Source organism: Drosophila takahashii, chromosome 3L (genome assembly GCF_030179915.1).
Source record: "Drosophila takahashii strain IR98-3 E-12201 chromosome 3L, DtakHiC1v2, whole genome shotgun sequence".
NCBI lineage: Eukaryota > Metazoa > Arthropoda > Insecta > Diptera > Drosophilidae > Drosophila > Drosophila takahashii.
Genome location: NC_091680.1, coordinates 20099920 through 20123606, shown reverse-complemented (window position 1 = coordinate 20123606; position 23687 = coordinate 20099920). Strand labels below are relative to the sequence as shown.

Sequence of the window (23687 nt, the reverse complement as noted above, 5' to 3'; positions counted from 1 at the left end):
ATAATTAATTAAATTATTTAATTTACTTTGTAGTACATACATATTTGAGGCGATGCCGCGCCTCCCCTTCCTCTTCGCATCTGGGCCAAGTTAACAAAAAACCTTGTTAGTAATTGCGGTAAATGTGATTAGAAACTTTGCTGGCTCATCCCGCATCTTTTTGCCCTCGCTTACCGCATTTCTCGCTGTTTTCCCCTATTTGATTTTTAGCATCGAAAAGCAAAAACTTTTAACCTACACAGATACTCACGCACACCCAGCAACGCACAAATAGAGCCGAGACCCGTAAATAGTTAGTTCACCTTTTACGTGCGTTAATGATGTTTTCTCAATCAAAAAGTTAAATCTTTGGCTGCGTTAGAAGCGAAATTTTTGCACGCAAAGTTTTGGGAGTAAAATAGGTGGGGACGAAAGCGGAGGGAATTTTTGGGTGGGACAAGCGTTTTTTGGCTGCTGCCAAACGAATCGAACAAGAAAAGCTAATTACAAGTAGCTGAAAGTTGTGCGTGTTTCGGCTCCAATGGGCCAAAAAGGGAAAGGAGGAAAACTAGGGGAAAAGTGGAGTCCGGACACCTGTTCGAAGAAAAACTTTGATTGGTTTTTATATGATTTTGGCCAAGCGTTAAACTTCCAGACGGCTTTTCGGTTAAATGTGTCAATAATTGGCCTACAAAATTTGTATCTTCTGGTTGGAGAGTTTTATAATTTGGTTTTCTTTTTTATGGTCGATGGGTGTTTAGAAATGGAAGTAATGAGAAAATGAGAGAGGGACATTAAGAAACATAAATTGGATTAGGCTTTAATGAAGCTAAAAAGTCAAGAAGAACGAAAGCTTTGAAGAAAGTTCTGGAAAAATTAAACATTTTTAAATCCATTTATCAAAAAAAAAAACACAGTAAAAGGAATTTGAAAAAGTAAAAAGATACTATACAAAAAAAATGTTCAAAGAAAAATTGTTTTATTTTTTAAAATAAAATATTCAATAACCATTTAAATGAATAATAATTTGTGTAACTATATGCTACATATGACTTATTTTTGATCAAATTTAAAACCACTTTCTCACAACATTTTTTCTTTTCATTTGCCAAAGATTTTCCATAATTTCCCCAAATTTAAATTCCGTTCCCCTCACTTGCTTCATTTTTCGATTCATTCAATGAATCGGGTTTATTCATTTATTCATTTGAAGCTTTGCCAAACATTCCATTTATAGTTTCCTCAGAGTCCAAAACTGCCAAAGTCTTTACTTTGGGACTTGAATGCCAAAGAGTTTTGATCCCTGGAAAACAAAGGGGAACGAGGGGGCCGCCTTGAATAACTAACCCCAACACTTACTTGCAAAAGTATTCCACCGTTGCAGTCGCCCCTGTTTCATAACAATGGGATTTCCCCCAATTTCAGTACTTCTTAGCTTGGCACCCAAATTGTACTCAGTTCACTTGGCCAGGGGTACATATAGAGGAGGGTGGGCCATTTTAATATTAAGCTAAGCTTGCTCCTATTCTTCTGCTGCATTTCGGGTGTTCGCCCATCCCCCTTATAAAATCTGTGTGTGGGCGGGGAAAAGTTTTTATCTACAGCCAAATAGTTCTGGACTATTTCTCCATCAATTTTATTGGTAATACTTAGACAAAACTTTCCTCAGAGGGGACGAACAGCCAGGGCTTTAAGTGAAAGGATTCAAAGCGTAAAAGTTTGTTTGCCGAGTTTCCTTTTGATTTTTTTGGGGGAAATTAGAGAAGCGTTTTGTACATCAATTTTTGTCTTTGCTTTTCTTTTTAATAAATTCTTGAAAAATACTTGCAACTTTTTGAGTAGATGGAGTGGAGATGGATAAACTAATAAAATGAGTTCCCAAATGCTCGTCGGCTTAATTGTAATTACTTTTTGCCAAAAGCTGAAGCCGTCTGTCTCCTTCAGTCCTCGTCGCTCGTTGTGTGTGAAAAGTTTTGCCAACTTGTAATTATCACTTACAACATGGAGCTGCCAGCCCCGCCCTCTTCCCATTTTCTCCATTTTCCAGGTTTAACAAAACTGCCAACCACAAAGGCAGAACTGCGGGGTTTGGGGAGGTTCCGCCCACACACATGTAGCTTAATTAATAGACATCGCAAAGTGCTGGGGAAATACCTCAATCCCCAGCTCCTTTTGGCATGATGTAGCACGATCCTGGCCACAATAATAATTTACATTTTAAGCCAATTTGAAAATGGCCAAAAAAAGAGAGCATTTCCATTTTCACAGTTAAATAAAAATTAATTACAACAATTTATCGTCGTCGTCGCAGCGGCCACAAAAAATGTTCCGGAATACGCGGTAAAAAAGATTCGACAGCTGGTTATCCTTGAATTTTTTGCATAAGCACAAAAATAAATGCGTATTTTTTACAAAAAATTAACGGCTTAGTTTAATATATTTATTTTTTGTACAGTGCAGAAAAATAATTTATGCACTTTAAAAAAAAGTAAATAGCCTCCTGAACTTATAAAAACGGCTTGTATGAACCAAACAATTTAATGTAATTTTGTTAAACTGATTTTAGTTTTAATTTTATAAAACTTTATTTATTTTCCCCAAATAAATTGAATTTATTTTAATCTTTTTCCATTTAAGTTTTTATTACAAAACAATTTTAAATTGCAACGTTCACTTGTTAAACTAATGTACCCCTTTTAGCTGGGCTGCCCATTTCACAGGGTATATAACGAACCGAATTACAAGGCGTACAACCCTCAGGACAACTGTCCAACTTGGACACGCCCCCTCACCGCCCCTCGGAAGTCCAAAAGCCCCATCGTAATGTGCGGCTTGTTGTTGTTAAACGTCGGCTAAAACGCAAATGTTAAACCCTTTCGTTAATGCAAAATAATTGCTACGGTTCGTGGTCCGAGTTTACCAAGTTCCGCAGAAAAAACTCGGCCAAAAAATAAAAGTAAAACGTCAAAACGGTATTTTATTCCATCCCTTTCGCCCTTTTCCGGCTTTGGTTGGGTTTAAAAATTAGAGCGACGACGGTAGAAAAAAGTGGGCGTGTGCCGAGTTCCGTTTCATTTAGTTTTCAGTTTCCACCTAATTTACCCAATTGGGCAAAAGTGCTTTGTCATAATCAGCCCGGGAGCAAGGTTCGCATATCTAATGAATGAGTAGAACGTCGCAGAGGAGCTGTCCCCACACAGCAAACTTCTCCCGAATGGCTGGCCGGGATTTCGGGATTCCGGGTCCCGGGGATGGGAATGGGCATCCACCGCTGGGCACATATTTATCGAGTTGCTAATAGGCTGTCACATAATTAGCTCTCTAACAACCAAAATCGGACTAACCTTCCCGAAAAAAAAAAAAAATGAAAAGGTTGCAAGGGCTGAATGACTGACATTAGCCTTGGCTTAGATGAAAGTCAAAGATGACCAGGAAAGATAAAGTCCCAAGATGTCCTAATGCATCATGGGTTTGTCGGGTATTATGGCCTTGTTCCGATTGGGTTAAAGATTGTGCGGGTTTTTTGCTCTGTGGCCAGCAGTGTAATCTATAAAGCTGTTGGGTCTGTTTATTTCAAATCAAGATTCCGAGTGACGAATGAGATTGGAGGAAAGATGGAGTGAAAGGAGTTGGAGTGGCAAAAAGTTTACACGGAAGAAGTGTCATAGATAAAATAGAAAAAAACATTGATACGAACTTTAAATTTCTTGGAAGAAAGGATAATTTTTAAAATATATAAAAAGTTTAAAAGATAAATAAGATTAAGATAAAACTTTAAAAATATTTATAAATCATAGAATTTTAATTTTAATTGTTCTTTTTTGGTAGCTTCTCTTACTAACACCAAAACGCTTCTAGCAATACAACATATTTTATTACTAAGGCACTTATCTGTTTTATTTTAAATGCATTTTATATCTAAAATGCAAATCACCTATAAATCTACTACGAAATCAGGGCAAACTCTACATAAAATAGATTTTCAAATGGAAAAAATTACATTATTCTCCCTGGGGCCACCCGTTTTCCAACCCAATTCTACCTGAGGGTCAGCCTCATCAATTTCGGCTTGTTGAATGTATTTCGAATCTCGAACCTCCGTTTTCACCTCCCTACCAACCCTCATCATTCCTAATCAAACGGTGGAAGAAGGACGGAATCGAAATAAAAAATACCTAATGCGCTTTCCCAAAGGTCGCATTAAAACTCAACCGAAATTGACTTTGAAAAATGGTGTGAAAAACTCAGGGGAGACCCCAACCCAATTCTAGAAAAAAGTCGCATTAAACGCATTTTGCATGGCTGTGTTGCAATTAACGATGCAGAGCAGCTGCAATCAGGCAATGCAACAATTCACAGTGGCAGATGAAATAATACAGTATCATTTAAAACAAAAATTAATTTAATAAAATAACAAAAGGCCTGGTTAAAAGCCATTTATTTTTATTATTTACGAAGCTTTACGCTGTGGAAGCTCAATCATAACATTTCATAAATGGAACAGCGTTTCTATTAATATTTCCAACACTGTAAATTTATTGACAGGGAGATCGAATCGATGATTATTGTTGCAACGCCTCAATAATTCTGGCAGTTTTTTTGTTTGCACTTTTGAAAAATGGTCACAAAAAACAACATCAGAGGAAACAACCATGAGGCAAATATTGGTTGCCAATGGGCAAATGCTGAAATGCAAACGGAGTTCTGCTGGCCATGCTGTAAGTTGACCGTGTGAGATGATGGCCAGCACGGCGATGATTGCCATGGCTTCGCCCCTGCGAATATGTATATGTATATGGCAATGGTCAATGCTAATTGCCAATTATGGACAAATTCGCCCGAGCGCGAAATTAAATTAACCCCTTTTTTGTGCTGCCCCAATGTCGGAGGACGAAAATCCGCATCTGCAATCCTCGACCGCGTCATCAATCAGGAGCAGCAGGCGACAAAACACAAACTACGCGATGTGCAAATATGAAATATTTATGGCCACATATCTGCCTGAATTGTTGCCGGGGACATGGGGTATTCGCGAATTGGTTACGGCCTTTGGTCGGATGAACAACTTGATGACGTAAAGGCCAATTAGTCGTGTCCAGTTGACGACTTTAAACGATTCCACATATACAAAGCACAATTTGGTAAAACAACAATTGTTTTCAAGGCTAACAAAAAGGGTAAAACGTTGCTTATAAGGAACATATTTAATAGGTTTTCCAACATTAACAATATTATTTTTTCAGGTTTTATTATTTTAATACACATATTCCTTATTTGCTCCCCTATGTATACTATAACTTAAAACTTTTTAGCTCATTTTATTTAATTAATTTAATATTTATACCCTTGCAGAGGGTATTATGATTTCAGTCAGAAGTTTGCAACGCAGTGAAGAAGACGTTTCCGACCCCATAAAGTATATATATTCTTGATCAGCATCACAAGACGAGTCGATCTAGCTATGTCCGTCTGTCCGTCTGTCCGTCCGTCTGTCCGTCTGTCTGTTTCTACGCAAACTAGTCTCTCAGTTTTTGAGCTATCGGGATAAAACTTTCCCAAAAGTATTCTTTCTATTGCAGGTAGTATATATGTCGGAGCCGACCGCATCGGACAACTATATCTTATAGCTCCCATAGGAAGGATCGGAAAAAAAAAACTTTAAAAAATTCTAGCTTCGGTGTTTTTTGAAATATTACCTTCTACTTTTGGGGATGTTATTTTTTAAATATTTCTGAATTTCGAATTAATTATTTAAAAAATCGGACTACTATATCATATAGCTGCCATAGGAACGATCGGAAAATTAATGGAAAAGTAATAGGAAATAAATTCTAGCTTCTTAGGTTTTTATTGTATTATCTTCTACTCTAGGATATGACTCTTTTTAAATATTTCCGAATTTCAATTTTAATTGGATCAAAATCGGACGACTATATCATTTAGCTGCCATAGGAACGATCGGAAAATTAATGAGAAATATTAGAAAATTGAACATTTTTGCGATTTGTTAATTAATAGGAATGATCTGCAAGGGTATATAAGCTTCGGCTGGCCGAAGCTAGCTTCCTTTCTTGTTTAATTTAAAATTAATTTAAAAATTTACATAAAATTTTACTTAAAAAATGCTTGTCAAAATGCTAACCAAGAGTGCTATAGTACTATTTTAAATTGATTTACAAAAAAGTATTTTAAAAATAATTGGAAACTTCATGATTTCCCTACCATTTTCTTTGTATCTGTTCAAATGTTTTTTATTCATCATTAGGTATTATCCGTCTCTCAGCACTTGCTTATGCTTAATCGCAATTAAGAGTGAAAGAGAAACCGCTTTAGTACCAACATATCGATCTGCAATTATAAATTGGAATCAGCACAAAGGGAGCTGGGAAAAAATCAAGCCCCAATAATGCCCCAAATGAGTTAAGTGGCGAGCAGAATCGGAATTACTTTACCCTTCAGTCGCCCTCAATCTGTGGGAGCATTAAATATGTTTTATAATAAAAAGTTTCCATAGTTTTCCATTCTCGCGCGAGCTGCCAATGTAATTTCATTTCGTTTTTGTCGCGATTTTTCCAGCGCAGAAAGTGCTGTCAAGTGTAAAAAATAATAACACGCATCGCGTCAGATTTTCCATGTTTGGTTATGATAATGGAAGGCACAATGAGAGCCCGTTGGATATCCTTTTTTCAGCCGCTGCTCATGTGGTTTTGACGCTGTCAGGAAGGACTTTTCTGGCACATGACACAAGCACATGGGTATTGTGGCTTATAAATGATTCACAAAACTGTACGTATTGTCTTAACGCATCAAAGGCAATCTTTGTCACAGGAAGCAATGAATTCGATTCGAAATTCCTGCGGGAGGTCTCGAAAGGGTAAATAAAAACAAGTCGGAATTTCTATTAAATTGAGTTCCGACTATATGGTACTCACTGCTCATTTTTGGAAAGTCTCTAGTTATTTTTAATTCAAAGAAAATAAAAATTTACTTCTACATTTTAAATTGATGTTCAAACCACATATCTATAGGATATGCCATTATTTTTATAATCCCAGGGTATTAGAAGGAAAGCAAAATGAAAATGGTTTTCAGAATAAATAAAATTATCGATGAAATACTTGAGAGGAGGGGAATATTGAGCTGGATAGGAAAAACAAATACGTATCAATGATGTTTTGCTATCACCTTTTTAGTCATGTCTTTTGATTTCTATTTGACAGGTTTAATTTTGTGTCTTTATTATGTTTTAATAGAGAAAAGAATAACATTGAGTTGAAATACTCTAAATTGTTTTTAAACCAATATAAATTCAATAAATAAATAAAATATTGCCTCTATTTTTTCCAAAGTAATAATGCGAAATTCCTATTGGTAAAAAATTGTATGCGTTGCTCAGACTGTCAACTTGTTTTGTGCCTGTTTTATATACAAATTGAATTCATTCAAAAAGGCTGTTCAATCATGACTGTGACCTACACCTCGCGTGTGAGCACATCGAGTGTTGTCAGCAATTTCTTGGGTCTCCTAGTGAGGTTAGTATTTCTACTACTCGTGCTATTTTAAAATTTAAAAAAAAATTTTATTTCAAAGATGGCGCGGCAGTATTTACAAGCTAATATGGATAGACCTAATTGCTTTCTTCGGATTGTACGTCTTGCTGGCCATTACATATCGCTTGTTGCTAAATGAAGAGGGCAAGAGGTGAGCTATACTTAGTTTATTCTGCATTAAAGTAACCGTTGATGGCACAGGTTCTTCGAGGCTATTATAACGTATTGCGAGCGGAATGGTTCCCTCATTCCATTGTCCTTCGTGTTGGGATTTTTTGTGCGAATTGTGATGAATCGCTGGTGGGAGCAATACACAACCATTCCCTGGCCAGATGGGATTGCCATTTTGATTAGTACCAGTATCCATGGCTCCGATGATAGAGCCCGAGTCATGAGGCGAACGATCCTGAGATATGTCTGCCTGTGCCAGGTGATAGTTTTCACCATGATATCACCACGTGTAAAACGTCGATTTCCCACCTACAATCAAATCATCGAAGCTGGATTTTTACTGGAAAACGAAAAGAAGATCATTGAGACCATGGATCAGGCCTTTCCAAATTATCCAAAACATTGGATGCCCATCGTTTGGGCAGCTAGCATTGTAATGCGGGCCAGGAGGGAGAATAAGATCAGGGATGATTACGCCGTTAAGACGATAATTGACGAGTTGAACCACTTTCGCGGTTTATGTGGATTTCTGCTTTACTACGACTGGATCAGTGTTCCACTGGTTTACACCCAGGTGGTCACCGTGGCCACCTACTCTTTTTTTCTGTTCAGCGTTCTTGGACAACAGTGGATGGAGAATCATTCGGATCCGGAAGGCATTAATATTAGAAGGTGGTTCCCCATCCTGACCATCCTTCAGTTTTTCTTTTACATGGGTTGGCTCAAGGTGGCCGAGTCCTTGATCAATCCATTCGGAGAGGATGATGACGACTTTGAGGTAAGATCACATTTTAATAATATTGTATCAAAAAATGTAAAAATATTTTAATAGATAAGGTCACGGTTGTTTTTTTATTTTTAATTTTGTAATAATTAAATTTATGTATTTATAAACATTTTAACTATAGCTTAATTGGATAATCGATCGGAATCTCACGGTTGCATATTGCATAGTGGACGAGATGCACCAGGAGCATCCGGAACTGGTTAAAGATCAATACTGGGAGGAGGTCTTTCCGAATGAAATGCCCTACGCAGTGCCAAATATGCGTCATAACCCTCCGGAAGCTTCAACTGCATATATGGAAACCCAATCTCAACAGAAGGTATAGTTATTTAGAGTTCTTAAGTACCATTTTGATAGGTGAAGAAAGTCATTCACCGGTAGTTGTGTAACAATTCATCTTTTCTTCTGACACTCTAGAGACACCATGGATCGGGTCTTTCGACCTTTAGTAACCGCAGTAGCCGCAATAGCCGTACCCATTCGCGTAACGCCTTCCAACGGAACTTTTTGGGAAGACCATCGGCGACAGGGAGCTACTCAGACTCCTTTCAATTGGAAGATGGCCCATCTGGAGTGACCTTCAGTGAAACTCTATTTGCCATGGATCAGGAAGATCCACAGAGCTCTCAAAAACCGTCGCAATCGACCAGTAAGAATTATTATACCAGAATAATTGTAAAGATTGCAAACTTATTTATATAAATCCTACTTTCCGCAGTCGATTTTAATGCTTTAATTGAGCAGCGTCGCCGTGAGCGCAGGGAACGAATGCGCCACCGTTTTATGGACATGAGGAGCACCCATCTCCGTCACGATACTTCGGGTGCACCTTATACGGTCACAGTTCTTCGTCCTCCGTCCGATGAAACTCTATCCGAAAGCCAGGAAGCAGGAGATGGAACCCAACAAGATCCTTCAACCAAGGCAACCCCACCAAATAAAACAGAAAAGAACGATTAGAGATTTATCTTTAATCTTAATCCTGCTTTCCACTTGTTGTTGTTCTGACATTTAACGTTTATAAATAAAAATGAAGGAATAACGGTGTTACCAAGGCTTAACACCTACTTAGTACCTATATTTTATTTAATGATAAATAAATTTGGAATTATCCTTTTTTATTACTATAAATTATTTCATAAATTATTTTACAATGCAAACTATCCTTTTTACGTTCCCATTTTATTCCTTGTCGGCTTCCTTGTCCTTATCCTTGTCCTTCTTCCGTTGGCTGGTGTAGCTCTTGTCGGTCTGGACCTCGGAGTCCTTCAGCGGGACATTGGTGCGACTTGATCCTGTATCCGATCCCGCATTTGAGCCCAGTTCTCCCTTCATCAACTCCATCGCGAGGGCGGCATGCTGCATCTGCCGGTTCACACGCTCCCTTTCCCGCTTTTCCCGCAGCCGATCGAAGTCGTCCTTGCTGCCGGAATCCACAGTCCTTGAGTCCACCTCGTTTTCCATCTCCTCGCCACCCTGGTCGTCAAAGCTGAGGGTATCTATGCTATGGTTGCCCGAGGAATACGTTATCGACACGGAGCTTTTGCTCCAGCTGAACTCGCGACGGGCAAATCGAATCGTGACTTCGTCCTTGGTCTCGTCCTCGTCGTCGAATTCGGTAAAGTCGTTCTCCAAACTGGCCTCGCTCTTGACCGAATGAGCGGCGTTGACTTTTGGGATGCCCAGTCGAGCGGTGGAGGCCTCCGGGTGTTCGGCCCTCTCAGACTCCACCAAATAGGGCAGTTCGTTGGGGAAGACCTCGTCCCAGTACTGATCCCTCACCAACTGCGGGTGATCGTTGTGCATCTCGTCAACGATTAAATAGCTGACCTGCAGATTCCGATCGATCAGCCAGTTCAGTTCGAAGTCATCGTCGTCATCGCCAAAGGGACAAATCAGAGTTTCGGCCACCTTTAGCCAGCCCATGAAGAAGAAAAACTCCAGGGTGCTGAACAGCGGAAAGTAGTAACTAACTATATTGTTGTAGTGTTTGACCTCCCGATCAATCCATTGATGGCCGAAAATAGAGGCCACAAAATACGAGTAAACAGCCAGAGTTACAACCTGAAAAAAAGATTGTTTTGCAAAAAAAAACTATCTCATAACAATAGACTAACCTGGGTGTAAACCAATGGCACTGAGATCGTATCGTAATGGATCAGCATATTGCATCCGGCTCGGAATTTATTCAGTTCATCAATCATAGACTTCAGCGAGAAGTCATCCCAGATACGTCCCTCCTTTCGGGCCCTTGTCACAATGCTCGCAGCCCAGACGATGGGCATCCAGTACTTGGGATGCTTCGGGAACTTGGCATCCATAGCCCTTATGATATTGGCCTCGTTGGCATTCAGAAGACCCACTTCAATTAACTGATCGTAAGAGGGGAAGCGCCGCTTTATAACGGGGGATATCATCGACAGCACCATGGTCAAGGACAAGCACACATATCTCATAATCGTACGCCTCATCAGACGACCATGCTCATCCTGCCCGCGAACCAAGGCACTTACATAAACCGCCAAGGGATCGGGCCAGGGAACCGTAATATACTGACTCCACCAGCGCTCTATAATAATGCCCACGTAGAAACCCAGCACGAAGGAAAGCGGAATCAGGTTGCTATAGCTGTGACAGTACATCACAATGTCCTCGAAAATACTGGGAAATATGTCAAGGGAAGAAGTTAAATAGTCTTAAAACAAAAAACCGCATTTTAATGAAATCATTTTTTAAACAGGAAATCTTAAAATCTATTTATCCAAAGATTTCTGAATTTTAATAGATTTTTGAGAAATCTATTCTAAGAAATTTAATACTAAATTTAATACCTACTTAAGACATATTTACAATTTGTAAAATTATTATTAAGAATAGAATGCCACGTATGGATAGTTTTAAAAGGGATCAAAGGGGAGATTAACTCACGGTTTATCGACATCCCTTAGAGCATAGCGGTAAATAATAGCCATCAAGTAGTAGCAACACAGAAATGCCAGAAGATCAACCCATATAATCTTGTAGATGCTGGCGCGCCATCTGCAGATTTATCAGATATCTCGGTCAATACAGTATAAGGCTAATATCGAAGATGTCTCACCTCATCAAAAGCTTCCAGAAGCAGCCAAAATAGCTGCATGTTGCCACCTCGGCGGTGTAGGAGACAGTCATACCCGAAAATTGTCAATTGGAAAACTTTAATAATACCCGAACGGCTGGGAAATCGACTTGGCAATGGCAATGCGAATGGAAATGGAAATGGAATGGGAGTGGGAAACACTTTGTGAGGCCATAAGCAAAGCCAACTTTGAAATTAGTTCTAGTCTTCGGTTTGGCTCGGGGGTAATTTTCCCACTCAAGCATTAAACGAAGGCAATTTGGTAGGCGCGTCACATTTTGTGGGCGTAATTATTTAAATTAGATCATTTATATTTGCCGCCAGGCCAGCAGACAACAACCCACAAAGGCCAATTTGCCACACGCTCTCGCCCGCACATGTGATGAAGTCGGCTCCTGTTCCTCCTGCCCCGTTCCCAATATACCTACCTATATATGCGGATATATGTTTGTCTGGCGGCATCAAGAAGGTGCAGTAAAATTTTAATGCCCCAGCAAACATTCTGTGTGGCCATAGCGGCAATGCTGTGATTTTTTCCCACTCCATCGGTGAAAGTGTGAAGAGCATTTCGAGTATCTTATCAGCATTTATTTGCTCATGCCGAGTCGGTTGATATCATATCCTGCATTAATTCGCAACAATCTATGAAAAAAATACATAGATTATATAGGGTAAATTGGCTTAATAAGGTTTGAGATAATCTTAAATTCTTTTATGATTAAAATAAGCCAATGGTATTAATTATGCCTAATATAATTTTATTTGTTTTAAATTTTAATGAAATCTTGTATCAATCAATGTGGAGATTGTGATTAAATTTGGAAATAAAACTTTATACTTTGAAGTACAAGGCATAAAAACCACGAAAGTGAGTAATCGACACGTGATAATAAAATCAATAAAAAGTGGGTTTGGTTTAACAATGTTTCTAATCAGTTTATAGATAATTAAACAGCTGCTAATGCGTGCATTCGTTTACAAACGAATTTAATATGGCGAAAAGAATTTGTCAGTGGAAATGTGGAATTTAGAAACGGAAAATGCTGAAATGCTTTGGATAATCAGCTACACAGTGCACTCTATAAAGAGAATACCTACACCTTTACAATGCAATCAAACCAGATTTGTTTAATCGGCTTATCTCGTACCAGCAAATCATATCTGAAATTATGAAATCAAGCCATTCATTCACCTTCTTATATGGCCCGAGTTTACGTAATTGTAGATTTCGCCCCGATAAGGCTTATAAGGTGGGTTCTATCAATTGATTCCATTTAAATTTGAGGTAATCAAACTACATATAATTTGTTATATATTATTTAAAACTCCAAAGCGCATCCGAGCTTATCAACCGACTTAACCACTCCATAAAATCCACAAATTGACACTCGACAGCTAACGACAATAAAAGCAGCAACATCTAGACCAAAAACAATATGAAAACAATAACAATGGGAAGACGAGCAGAAAGCATTTATAATTGTGTTCGTCTGTGCGATATTACTACTGCATTCCGCTATATAGACGGCCAGTTCTCGTAGCGCTCTCTCTATATATGGGGCCAGAATATTATCTTACACTTTCAGTTAACGTTATACACCGAAACCGTCAACAACCGAGCTGCGTGCCAGTGCGAAAGGGAGCGCGATACGGTGCGAAAGAGAGATAGCAATACGAGCGGGAGAAAAGTATGAATGTTCAAATCTAAAGCCGAAAAACGGCAGATCGGAAATGTAGTAAAAACGTGAATACAAACAGCGTTATCTAAAACAACATAAATAACACAGTTCTGAAATTGCCTTGTAGTGGCGGCAAAAAAAAGTACACAAAAATCTGTTATTTCACTATCGCAAAGATCATAAAAACGAAAGTCGGAAAACAACAACAAAGTCAAGCAGCAGCAGCAATATCACAGCAGCAACATCAAAAACACAGCAGCAATAAGCGACGTCACACAGTGTGATTCAGCCCCTCTCCCTCGCTCCTCGCCCCTCCCTCTCGCACACCTGCTAATTTTTTTGTATTCGCTCTAATTACAACCCAGATCATCTCAGTAAACCTCCGATCCGATCCCCCGAATCGCGCCTTATCTTCCTAAATCCAGTCGGTTTCCAGTCGTCTTCGTCTCTTATCAGTTTTGCTTCGGGTGTGCACTGAGAGAAATAGTTTAATAGTAATTAAATTTGTATAAGGGTTATATTGGTAAATTTTAAAGGCAAAAATGATATGGGCACTTCCAAAAAAAAGTCCACCAAGCCAAAAACCTTAAAACTTGAATAAAACATATTTCCACATGATTTTGCCCCGATATTAGTTTCTAATTAGTTGGATACTGAGCTTAACTACAAATTTAGAGTATAGTTTGATCATTTTTATGACAAACCCCACCAATATACGCAAAAATCAGTTTTTGGCTATTTTTTTGTTATTTTTTGGACCTGTCTTCTATTGTTAATTTATCCTATAGGAATGCTAATATGTGACATTTTTCTGTACTGAATGCTTCATTCACATACTAAACTATTAAGTTAAAAGCAAAACATCCAGCAATTGAGAGATAGAGGTAAAGAAATCCGCTTTACAAAACAGTCGGAAAAAATGTCCCGAGCGACATGTCCCGAGCGAATGTGGTTGAAACTGCATAAAAAAAAAACGGCAAAGAATTTTTGAGTGAAACCAAAAGCATTTCACAGCGACATGTTTGAACAACATTCTAAAAAAAATCGCATTAAAATATTCCATCAGAATTCGCTAATTTCTGGTGTTGTATGAACTTCCCCGAAATCCACTTCTATTTTTGTCCCGAGCGAATACGGCAGTTTTTTACCGATATCTTAAAAACTAAAAGTGGTACAAAATCAAGATTTTTACCAAAAATAGAGCTTGGGAAGAGTGAAAAGAAAAGCCCATAATTAAAATTAAAATACATTGTTTTACAATTTTTTTTCAACTTTAAAGGTGTGCAAATGTCCCGAGCGACATTTTGGAAGTGCCCATATACAGTACAAGTTAAGCAGAGACTGAAAAATATTGATTTTCAAATAAAAATCACAACCCCTTTTTGAGATATATAAAGGTATTTTTCTTAAAAAACGTGAAAATGTAACTTAATTAACATTATATTATTATTGTTTATAATTATTTATTCGCCACGGTGATAATTTAAAAATCAAAATAACTTTTGGTTGAGTTTTCCGATTTTAAAGTTTTTATTTTCTATTATTAAACTATTCTGAATTCAAAAATAATATAGCTAGGTGCATGTTTTAAGCTAATTGACTAGTTAATTTAGTGTTTATTATAAAATTTAAATTTGTCGGTGGTTAACCCAATCCTTTATTTGCATATAATTATTGTAAAACAAAATTATTTTTTAAAACAGTTGAACTTAACTGATTTCAATACATTTTTCAATTGTTTAGTAGACAATAAATGGTGCTCCTTTAAACGGGTTACTTTACATTTCGTATTTGCCCCTTCAGGTTCAGATCGATTTTTCTCGCAGTGCAGCCTGCTCTCCTAGCCCATGGCTAACAATCACTCTCGTCGGACTGGGGAGGAGGTTCGAGTTCGGCTCGCTGGCCTGGTGGTCTTATCTTAGGAGGAGTACGCGAAGAATTCGCGGCTGTAATACGACACCAACAGCCTGCAGACAGACGCTCCCAGATCGCCAAGTATGTCAGTCACACTTTTGTTGTCCGTTTTTCATTGTTTTGTGTGAGCGGAAATTAATAATAGACTTACAATTCATTAATAAGAACCAAACAAAGGCGAAAATATTTGCACAGAGTGCACTGGAGCAGCAACTGCAATAGGAATCGAACAGACGCGGGAATAAAACTGTTTCAAAGTCGGTGAGTGCAGTATCAAGTTTACCATAATTATATAAATACAGCATAAGTTTCCATTCGACAAGCCCGGCGGACTCACCTAGACCCACTTAATTATCTTCGTTAAGCGGAGAGCAAACGAATTATAAACTTAATAATAGAAAGGCAAACAAAGTTGCAAAAGATATTATAGGTAAAAACTTGAGCATCTGATTCTTATCAAAGTGGGGGAATATTTTTATTAGGATAAGGTGTGGGTGCTTTGGTTAGTCACCTGTTGAAAAAATATGTAAAAATTAATTATTTATGCCTGACGAAATGCAGATTTGCAACGTTAATTCTGAAAAACATTTGAGGTTTCTTAGAACAATGTCATTATTTTAAAAAAATTTGGTGACTAAAATAAACATAAAAGCCTTTGCTGTATTATTTAATCGTCCACACATTTACAATAAAAACATCAGTGTCATCATGCTTTTTTAATCTATTTCATAAATCATATGTATTTTTAATTAAATTGATTTTCTTAACTATTAATTGATTCCCTCCTTGTTATCAAACTTTCTACAGAAAGGTGCTTCCGAAAACTTTTCCATTACAACTTCCCCACCACCGAAACCTTCCCACATAGCACTCCCCACATACACTCATAGAAATTTTCCGGTAAAATCGCCCTAAAAACAAGGAAAATCGCCCTAAAACGGGGGTCAATGGCGACTAGGCAACAAAATTAGGGCAAATTGCCCTAAAAATACGGGTGAATTTGTCACACATTTAGGGCGATTTTTCGTAGATCTAGGGCGATTTTTCTATTTTCAAAGCTAATTGCCCTAAAAGTAGGAAATGAGACCCTTAAACTAAAGGCAGTTTCCTTTAAATCCAGGGCGCTTTTTCTGGACTTATAGGCGAATTGCCCTGGAAATCGGAAAAAATACCTTTAAACTAAAGGCAGATTTTCATAAATCTAGGGTGTTTTTCTGGATTTTAGGGCAAATTGCCCTAGAAATATGAAAAAATATCCTGAAACTAAAGGCAGATTTTCATAAATTTAGGGCGTTTTTCTGGATTTATAGGCGAATTGCCCTAAAAAAAGCAAAGTGCTCCCCAAAATTTCCCGGCTTTTTTTCATAAATAAAAATACGATTTCATTATATTTTTTTTGTTTTTTTTATATTTTTGTTTGTTGTTATTTACACAATTTCTAATTATATACATTTACTTACTTTTCTACTTATTCTTATTGCTAAAAGAATTACATCGATCTTAAAAATAATGTTTTGGCTTAATGTATTTTTTGGTCCTTAGGTTTTGTGCTTCCGCCGGAGGGTCTTTTAAGGTTTATTACAATAAGTACTAATTATCAAATTTTACTTCTAATTGAATGCATAGAAATAATATTTTTTTTTTGGAATGAACAGATTGTTTCTTTAAAATAGTTACAGTTTTAAGGTTTTATAATCCTCCAAGAGTTCGGATAAAGCTCTACCTTTCTTATCAGACTCTAAATGAATTTCATAAAAAATTTTTTGGATAAATGGTGGTTTAAAACAAAAAATATTTTGAAGCACACATCAATACTTTTCAATAAGGTTCGCATTCTATAAAAAAACCTCTGATAGGTAAACTGGAAATTCACCAAGGTCAAAAAGGGCTTGTTCCCACGTTGCAGCTGAATGGTTGCAGTTTCGGCTTTCCGGATTTGCAATTTTCCGTCAATGCCTTTAGATGTGTTTGCAGTTCCCCAACAGTAGCCTTCCAAACCAAGAAACGGCTTCGCGGGTCCGCAATGGTGTGCTTCGCGTTCTTGCTCCCGCCGTCCTTCTTTGTCATTGCTGTCGCACCAACACTGAATGGATCGCAAGCCAAATTAAAGTTGATTGTATCTCTATTAAATAAAAACAGTCTGTTTATTGAATGAGAAAAGAAAAAGAGAAAAAGCACATACCTTCAGCGTGGCTTTCCAAAGATTTGAGCAGTTTTATTCCCTTACTTTCGCTTTTAAAAAGTGCGAAAAGTGGTTTGCGTTCTCAATCTAAAACAAGAAAAAAAATTGTTAGAAATTAATATAAAAATGCACTACTAACAGTCAAAATTTTCATTTAGCCTGCGATTGCGTTTTCTGCTACTTCTGGAAAAAAGGAAGCAACAAAAGCAAATTTCGGTTACTGATGAAATGACGCAATAGAAATTTGGGGGTTATTTTGGCATATGCACTTGTGAATGCGGTTTGTCCGGTGCATAAATACAGATTTCTGGCAAATATATACATCTGTAAAAAATGTGTGTATTCTGTTGCATCATCTTTTTACCTTAAGCATTATTTACATATACACATACATATATGTATACTCTTGTTAATGTTCTTACTTTGTTCTGCCACACTTCCAAACCTCTACATCTGGACCGCTGCTTCCAGTCAAATCTTTTTAAGTTTCAGCTGCATTTTCCTCTGTTACAGATATCTAAATTAAATTAGTTATTAATATCCAAATTGCACAATTATATATGTATGTACTCACCAGAAAACAGAGAAAGAATCGCCTCCCAAGTCCTTTAATAGCGTTTACATTTTTCACTTCTTCACAAACAAAAGGTTTCACAAACACGTCTTTCGCCGCCAAGCGCCCGAAAAATTATGACAAAGTCTAGACAATGCAACTCTTTCTACCCCCACCCTTGCCACTGCAACGGACGAAAAGTAGCAAAGAAGAAGAAAAAGGGTGGACTTCTCTAAAGTCAAATGCGCTCAGCATCAAAATTCATAGAAAAAGGTCCGCCCTAATATACACACACATTCACTTGTTTTGACCTGCCAACCACACACACATACACACATATTACATATGTATCCATTAATTGCGTCTTAGAATTTCGTTTGACTCTTCCTTGTTTTTAGGGCAATTTCAGAACATATTTTTGGCTATTTTGTTCTGCGTTTTAGGGCGATTTCGCCCTAAAAAGAAGGAATTACTTTTGGAGTCGACTCATAAAAATTCGCCCTAAAAAACAGGGCAAATTTGGCGTTTTGGAAAAACTAACCCTAAAAAATATTTTCCATGGCGATTTTTCGTATTTTTAGGGCTAGCCACCCGTATAATAAGAAAATTTTTCGTAGTTTTAGGGCGACCTCGGTTTTAGGGCGACTTTTCTAGTATTTAGGTAAAAATTTCTATGAGTGTATAGATTACCTATACCCAATTCTAAGTGGAGCAATCGAGTTCAGTCTCGCAGCTCACAACAGCCTCGCCATTTACGATTACAATTTGAGCTCAATTATTTGCATTATACAATCGTACGGCGTCACAAGATAAGACAATACGTAGATCGAAGTGCATTATGATCTTGGCTAAACCTCTGAATGCGACTAAGTGAACCTGCAATATTTTCCTTTCCAGAATCCCAAGGTTTACTGAACTTTCGACAAGCCGAGAGACAGAGAGAGAGAAATGGTTCGGCAATTCTCGCCCTGGAAGGTTCTCACCCGGCGCAAGAATCTCCAAGCGGATGGCAGCGAGGGGGATACGAAACTGAATCGAGTGCTTGGTCTGTGGGACCTCACGGCCCTGGGAGTGGGATCGACCCTGGGAGCAGGGGTCTATGTGCTGGCCGGGCAGATAGCCAAGGATCAGGCGGGTCCCTCGGTGATGATATCATTTGCCATCGCCGCTCTGGCATCTTTGTTGGCGGGTGAGTTTGATTTAACTAAGACTACCTTATAATACAAGTGTCTCATAAAAATAAATCATTTTAATTCATTTTACTTGAACTTTAATTTTCCCATCAAGTTTTTTTCATTACAAATAATCCAGATTGGTCAGATTTTTTATCGTTGTATTTTTTATTCGTTCATTCATGATCTTTATATAAAATTGCTCATAGGAGTATGCTATGCGGAATTCGGAGCTCGAGTTCCCAAGGCGGGATCGGCCTATGTATATAGTTATGTCTGCATTGGAGAATTTGTGGCTTTTGTTATTGGCTGGAATCTCATTTTGGAATATGTTATTGGCACTGCGAGTGTTTGTAGGGGTATCAGTCTGTATCTGGACTCCTTGCTGAATGATACCCTGAAAAACACATTTGCCGAGGTGGCACCCATGAATGTAAGTTTTCTGGGCAGCTACTTTGACTTTTTGGCCTTTGGCTTGGTGGTTGTTTTTGGAGGTGAGTGGTAAAATATATTTGGTTTGTTAGCATTAAATAATTTTTTTTATTTTCTAGTGGCACTTGCATTTGGTGTGGAGACATCTACGATGGCTAATAATTTTGTGACCTGTGTAAATATATTCATTTTGGGTTTTGTCATAATTGCTGGTGCGATTAAAGGTAAGTTTGTTTTTAAATACTAAATATATTTTATTAACGCTTGGTAGAAAATTCCCAGCTAGGGGAATTTCAAGAATGTTATGACAACATAATAGAGCAATCTTTATTGAAGATAGTTATACCTGATTTCCGATAATGTTTTCTTAATTAACTAATTGTTGTTTCCCGCCTTCCAGCCGACTTCTCCAACTGGACGGTGGATCCCAGTACAGTCAGTGCGAATTCCACCATCGGATCGGGGGGTTTTTTCCCCTTCGGATTTGAGGGAACTCTCCGTGGAGCGGCCACCTGCTTTTTCGGCTTCGTGGGATTCGATTGCATCGCCACCACCGGCGAAGAGGTTCGAAATCCTCGCAAGAACATTCCCAAATCGATCCTGCTCTCGCTGCTGATAATCTTCCTGTGCTATTTCGGAGTGTCCACTGTTCTGACACTGATGCTACCATATTATCTCCAGGATGCCAACGCTCCACTGCCGTATGCCTTCGAATATGTGGGTTGGCCCGTAGCCATGTGGGTAGTCACCGTTGGGGGTTTGGTGGGTCTGATGGCTAGTCTCTTTGGAGCCCTCTTTCCTCTGCCCCGAGTGATGTACTCAATGGCCCAGGATGGCCTACTGTTTAGATTTCTGGGCAAAGTGAGTCCGAGATTTCGAGTCCCAGTCACTGGATCCATTGTGGCAGCGCTTTTCACGGCCGCGATCGCCGGGCTCTTCGACTTGTCCCAATTGGTCAGCCTCCTGTCCATCGGCACTCTGTTGGCCTACAGCGTGGTGGCAATATCCATAATGCTCCTCCGGTACATGGACTACTGTGAGGTGGAAGAGAATCCGGGACAGCGGGAAGTTAGAGCTTCGGAAACCACTTCGTTGACCTCGAGCTCCGAGCGATTTACCTTCGGTTCGGTTTGCACACAACTATTCAATGTGCATCGCATCCAGGAACCAAATGCGATATCCTCGAGGATTGTGGGAGTGCTGGCTACACTGTTTTGTGAGTTTGATATAAAGGTAGTAAAAATAATATTTCTAATCTCCCTAATCCTATTTTGCAGGTCTGATTTCCTTGGGAATAGGTGTAGTGATAATGCAGGCCCATCCCTCGATTGCCTCCAAGGAGATCTGGGCTCTGACTCTCCTGGTTGTCCTGGTCCTGCTGATGTTCCTGGTGATCCTGCTCATTTGCCTCCAGCCCAGAGAAGCTCGTCGCCGGCTGTTCCGAGTGCCCTTCGTACCGATTGTCCCCGCCATCAGCATCTTCATCAACATATACCTAATGCTCCAGCTGGACAGTTGGACGTGGATACGTTTCGGGGTCTGGATGATTGTGGGTGAGTCGTGCCTTCCGCCCTTCTATTACCCTTTGCATGTGGTAGAAAGTAATGCATGTGGCACTTTTGTACTAACCTCGATGTCCTAGGTATTCCCGTATTCCTTGCATGCTGGTATCTGTACGATAGCAAGAATCCGGAGAAGAGAAACCCCGAGAGGTGGGCCTTCTACAAGGCGCTGAAGGGATTGCAGGAGAGTCGGGAGCAGGAGTACCACTGCATCTCGAAGGAGAGTGTCCTGACCCTGGAGACGCAGCTGAAGAAGAGTCCCAGCAGCAGTTTGGATCAGATTCAGAATCTGAGTGATGTGGGCGACGAGCTGGTCGAAGTGAAGCATGCCAATGGCAAGGTTTTCTATGTGGAGGACACCAAGAGTGAGAACTCCACGGCCACCTTGGGCTGCGACACTGAGTCGCCGTCGCGGGAGGACGAGCAGTCGGTGATAGCCATGCTGGACGATGTCCTGGAGGCCGAGGACATGCAGCAGAGCCAGCAGGAGCTGGACCTCCGGCAGCAGATGATCTTCGAGCGGCACTTTAGCCTGGACTCCGAGATGTATCCGAGTGTCATAGAGACCGTCATTGTGGCCACCGTTCACAGCAGCAGCGACGATGATGAGACTGAAAGCGGAGTTTCCCTCAAGTTAAGCAAATACGAGGAATGCAAATTGGTGGCCCATCAGATGCTGGAGGAGCTGTTCAATAGCGAGGCTTTCTACGAACAGTTGCAGCGGGTTAAAAGCAAAGAGGTTGTCCTGCTGAAAGAGGATAAGTCAGGGGAGGATGGGGAATCCGAACGAAAGCCTGTTTTTGTACTGCAACGCCTGCCCTCGCAGACTTCCCTCAAATCCCAGGCCTCCGCCATTGAGGATCCCCTGCACTCGGCCAAGTTTAAAGACCGCTTAAGCCACATCATTATGAATGGCAATGCCCAGCAGGTGAAGGGGGTGGCCAAGAGGTCCGAGGAGGAGAGGGAGGACCAGGTTGAGGAGCCGAAAGCAAGGCCGCTGCTAAAGCAATCGAAAAGCGAGACCGATGTGCGTCGCTTAATGCTCAAGGCCATCAGTGAGCTGAAAATCGACCATAATGAGGCTGGTAATGCTGATGAGGTCCTCGCAGAAGTGCCCACCCCCACCCCCTCAAAGGCCCCCGCTGCAGTTGCGGATGCGGCAACTGCAGGTGGCAACAACATACCGCGTCCACCGAAATTCGATCCGGTGCTGTACAAGACCATCAACAGCATTAGTTTGCGCAAACAGCGACCCAGTTTGAGTCGGCCGCATATCGTGGATGCCAGGAACCCGGCACTCCTGCCACCGGAATCGCAGCCGGAGACACGTCCGGATCCTGGCCAGCAACCGGAGTCGAAGCCGTTGCCATTCAAAGCCAAATTGGAGGCCATATTGCAGCGGGGTCCCTCGCACCGAACCCAACAACATCCGGACTTGGTGCGTCGCCAACGTCCGCAGTCCACCTACATAGAAGTGGAGGAAGTGGAGAGCTGAGGGGCTGTATACCTCCCCCTGTGGATATTGAACCCTCCCTGGTGAAACCAAAGAGGGTGCCATTTCCCCCTCCCCAGTTAACAGTAGTTAAGTTCTGCATGCAATCGGAATGCAAATGTAGCCCGTCTTGTACATATCTAGCATAGCTGTAGTTACAAGTAGTCACTAGTTAGTAGTTAGTACGGAATGCAAGCAATCCTAGATGAAAAGTACCAGGTGGATTGGAGGAACAAAGGAGCTGACTAGGAGGGGTCCTTTGGGAATTGTTTAAAGTTAAGTGGAAAAGGAATGAAATGTAGGGAGTTCCTAACAAAGGGAAGTAACTGCTGAAGGAAAGTACTTGTGGGGAATGGAACCTCAAATGGATATGAATTTTAAGACCTGACTATAAAGTATATTTAAGAGATCCCAGTCTTAATCCTAGCCCCTCACAATCCCCTATAAATTAACACGCATGCTGAGCTAACTCAAAACTAGTCGTAAAAGTATTAAATAAAGCGCTATTATAAACGTCAAAACTAAGTGCATGCCTAAGATACCTCCTAATACGTAAACTAATCGGTTCTCTACTCGCATAGGACTGTCCATATACTTTTTCTATGGACTGCCCAACAGCTACCGGGAAATGAAGCGTCAAAGGGCTGGATGGCAGAAGCTCAAATACAGCGATCGTCTCTGAATAATTAAACATATACCCATAGAGATGTGTATGCATCACTAAGCCAATTTGATAAATTGTGAACAATTTGTTGGTTATAAATAAAAATCTAGTTGTAATTAATAAAAGTCAAATGAGTTTACCTGAGTGGACCCGAAGAGAAAGGAAAGAATGGGAAGAAAGAAATGTTGATGGCAACTGCAGCCGCTTCCGGAATCGATTCCCCGATGATCTTGCGTAGAGTGTGCTGTATTAATAACCCAATGAATGGGGATCGTTCATTGTCGTTTAATTCCCAGTGGCCTTGTCTTGAGGATGGTTCCTCCTCGGCTGCACTGACTTTGATAAATTAATTGGCATCGGCTGATCGCTGAGCGAGAGTGTGCACTGTTCTCGGGGAGTGTTTTTCCCCTTTGCCCTTTTTCAGAATTTTCC

At 39.8% G+C, this 23687-nt stretch overlaps 3 protein-coding genes and 1 long non-coding RNA gene across 9 annotated transcripts; 2 read left to right on the top strand and 2 right to left on the bottom strand.

The window, feature by feature from the left end:
- Window positions 1-7351: 7351 nt before the first annotated feature.
- On the top strand, window positions 7352-9557 carry Best4 (Bestrophin 4). The gene is made up of 6 exons (XM_017138502.3): window positions 7352-7511; window positions 7570-7680; window positions 7731-8478; window positions 8609-8806; window positions 8905-9136; window positions 9206-9557. The coding sequence occupies exons 1-6, from the start codon at window positions 7363-7365 to the stop codon at window positions 9445-9447; spliced, it is 1680 nt and encodes a 559-aa protein (XP_016993991.3). The 5' UTR covers window positions 7352-7362; the 3' UTR covers window positions 9448-9557.
- Window positions 9558-9596: 39 nt separating this feature from the next.
- Best3 (Bestrophin 3) lies at window positions 9597-11763 on the bottom strand. The gene is made up of 4 exons (XM_017138501.3): window positions 11588-11763; window positions 11416-11526; window positions 10605-11148; window positions 9597-10551 (listed from the first exon to the last, which is right to left on the bottom strand). Exons 1-4 carry the CDS (start codon window positions 11656-11658, stop codon window positions 9670-9672), a joined length of 1608 nt encoding a protein of 535 aa, XP_016993990.2. The 5' UTR covers window positions 11659-11763; the 3' UTR covers window positions 9597-9669.
- Window positions 11764-13165: 1402 nt separating this feature from the next.
- On the top strand, window positions 13166-23380 carry LOC108055247 (cationic amino acid transporter 2). 6 transcript variants are annotated; one of them, XM_070214745.1, is made up of 9 exons: window positions 13166-13257; window positions 15088-15279; window positions 15364-15459; window positions 18831-19122; window positions 19315-19599; window positions 19657-19761; window positions 19938-20753; window positions 20815-21090; window positions 21180-23380. In XM_070214745.1, exons 4-9 carry the CDS (start codon window positions 18882-18884, stop codon window positions 22592-22594), a joined length of 3138 nt encoding a protein of 1045 aa, XP_070070846.1. In that variant the 5' UTR covers window positions 13166-13257; window positions 15088-15279; window positions 15364-15459; window positions 18831-18881; the 3' UTR covers window positions 22595-23380. The 6 variants fall into 6 exon arrangements, with proteins under 6 accessions (XP_070070846.1, XP_070070844.1, XP_070070845.1 ...); XM_070214743.1 differs by having other exon boundaries at window positions 13197-13426; XM_070214744.1 differs by having other exon boundaries at window positions 13200-13349.
- On the bottom strand, window positions 16943-18435 carry LOC138913071 (uncharacterized). Its single transcript, XR_011418644.1, has 4 exons — window positions 17955-18435; window positions 17803-17884; window positions 17381-17467; window positions 16943-17320 (listed from the first exon to the last, which is right to left on the bottom strand). It is a non-coding gene; the product is annotated as an uncharacterized lncRNA (long non-coding RNA).
- Window positions 23381-23687: the final 307 nt, after the last annotated feature.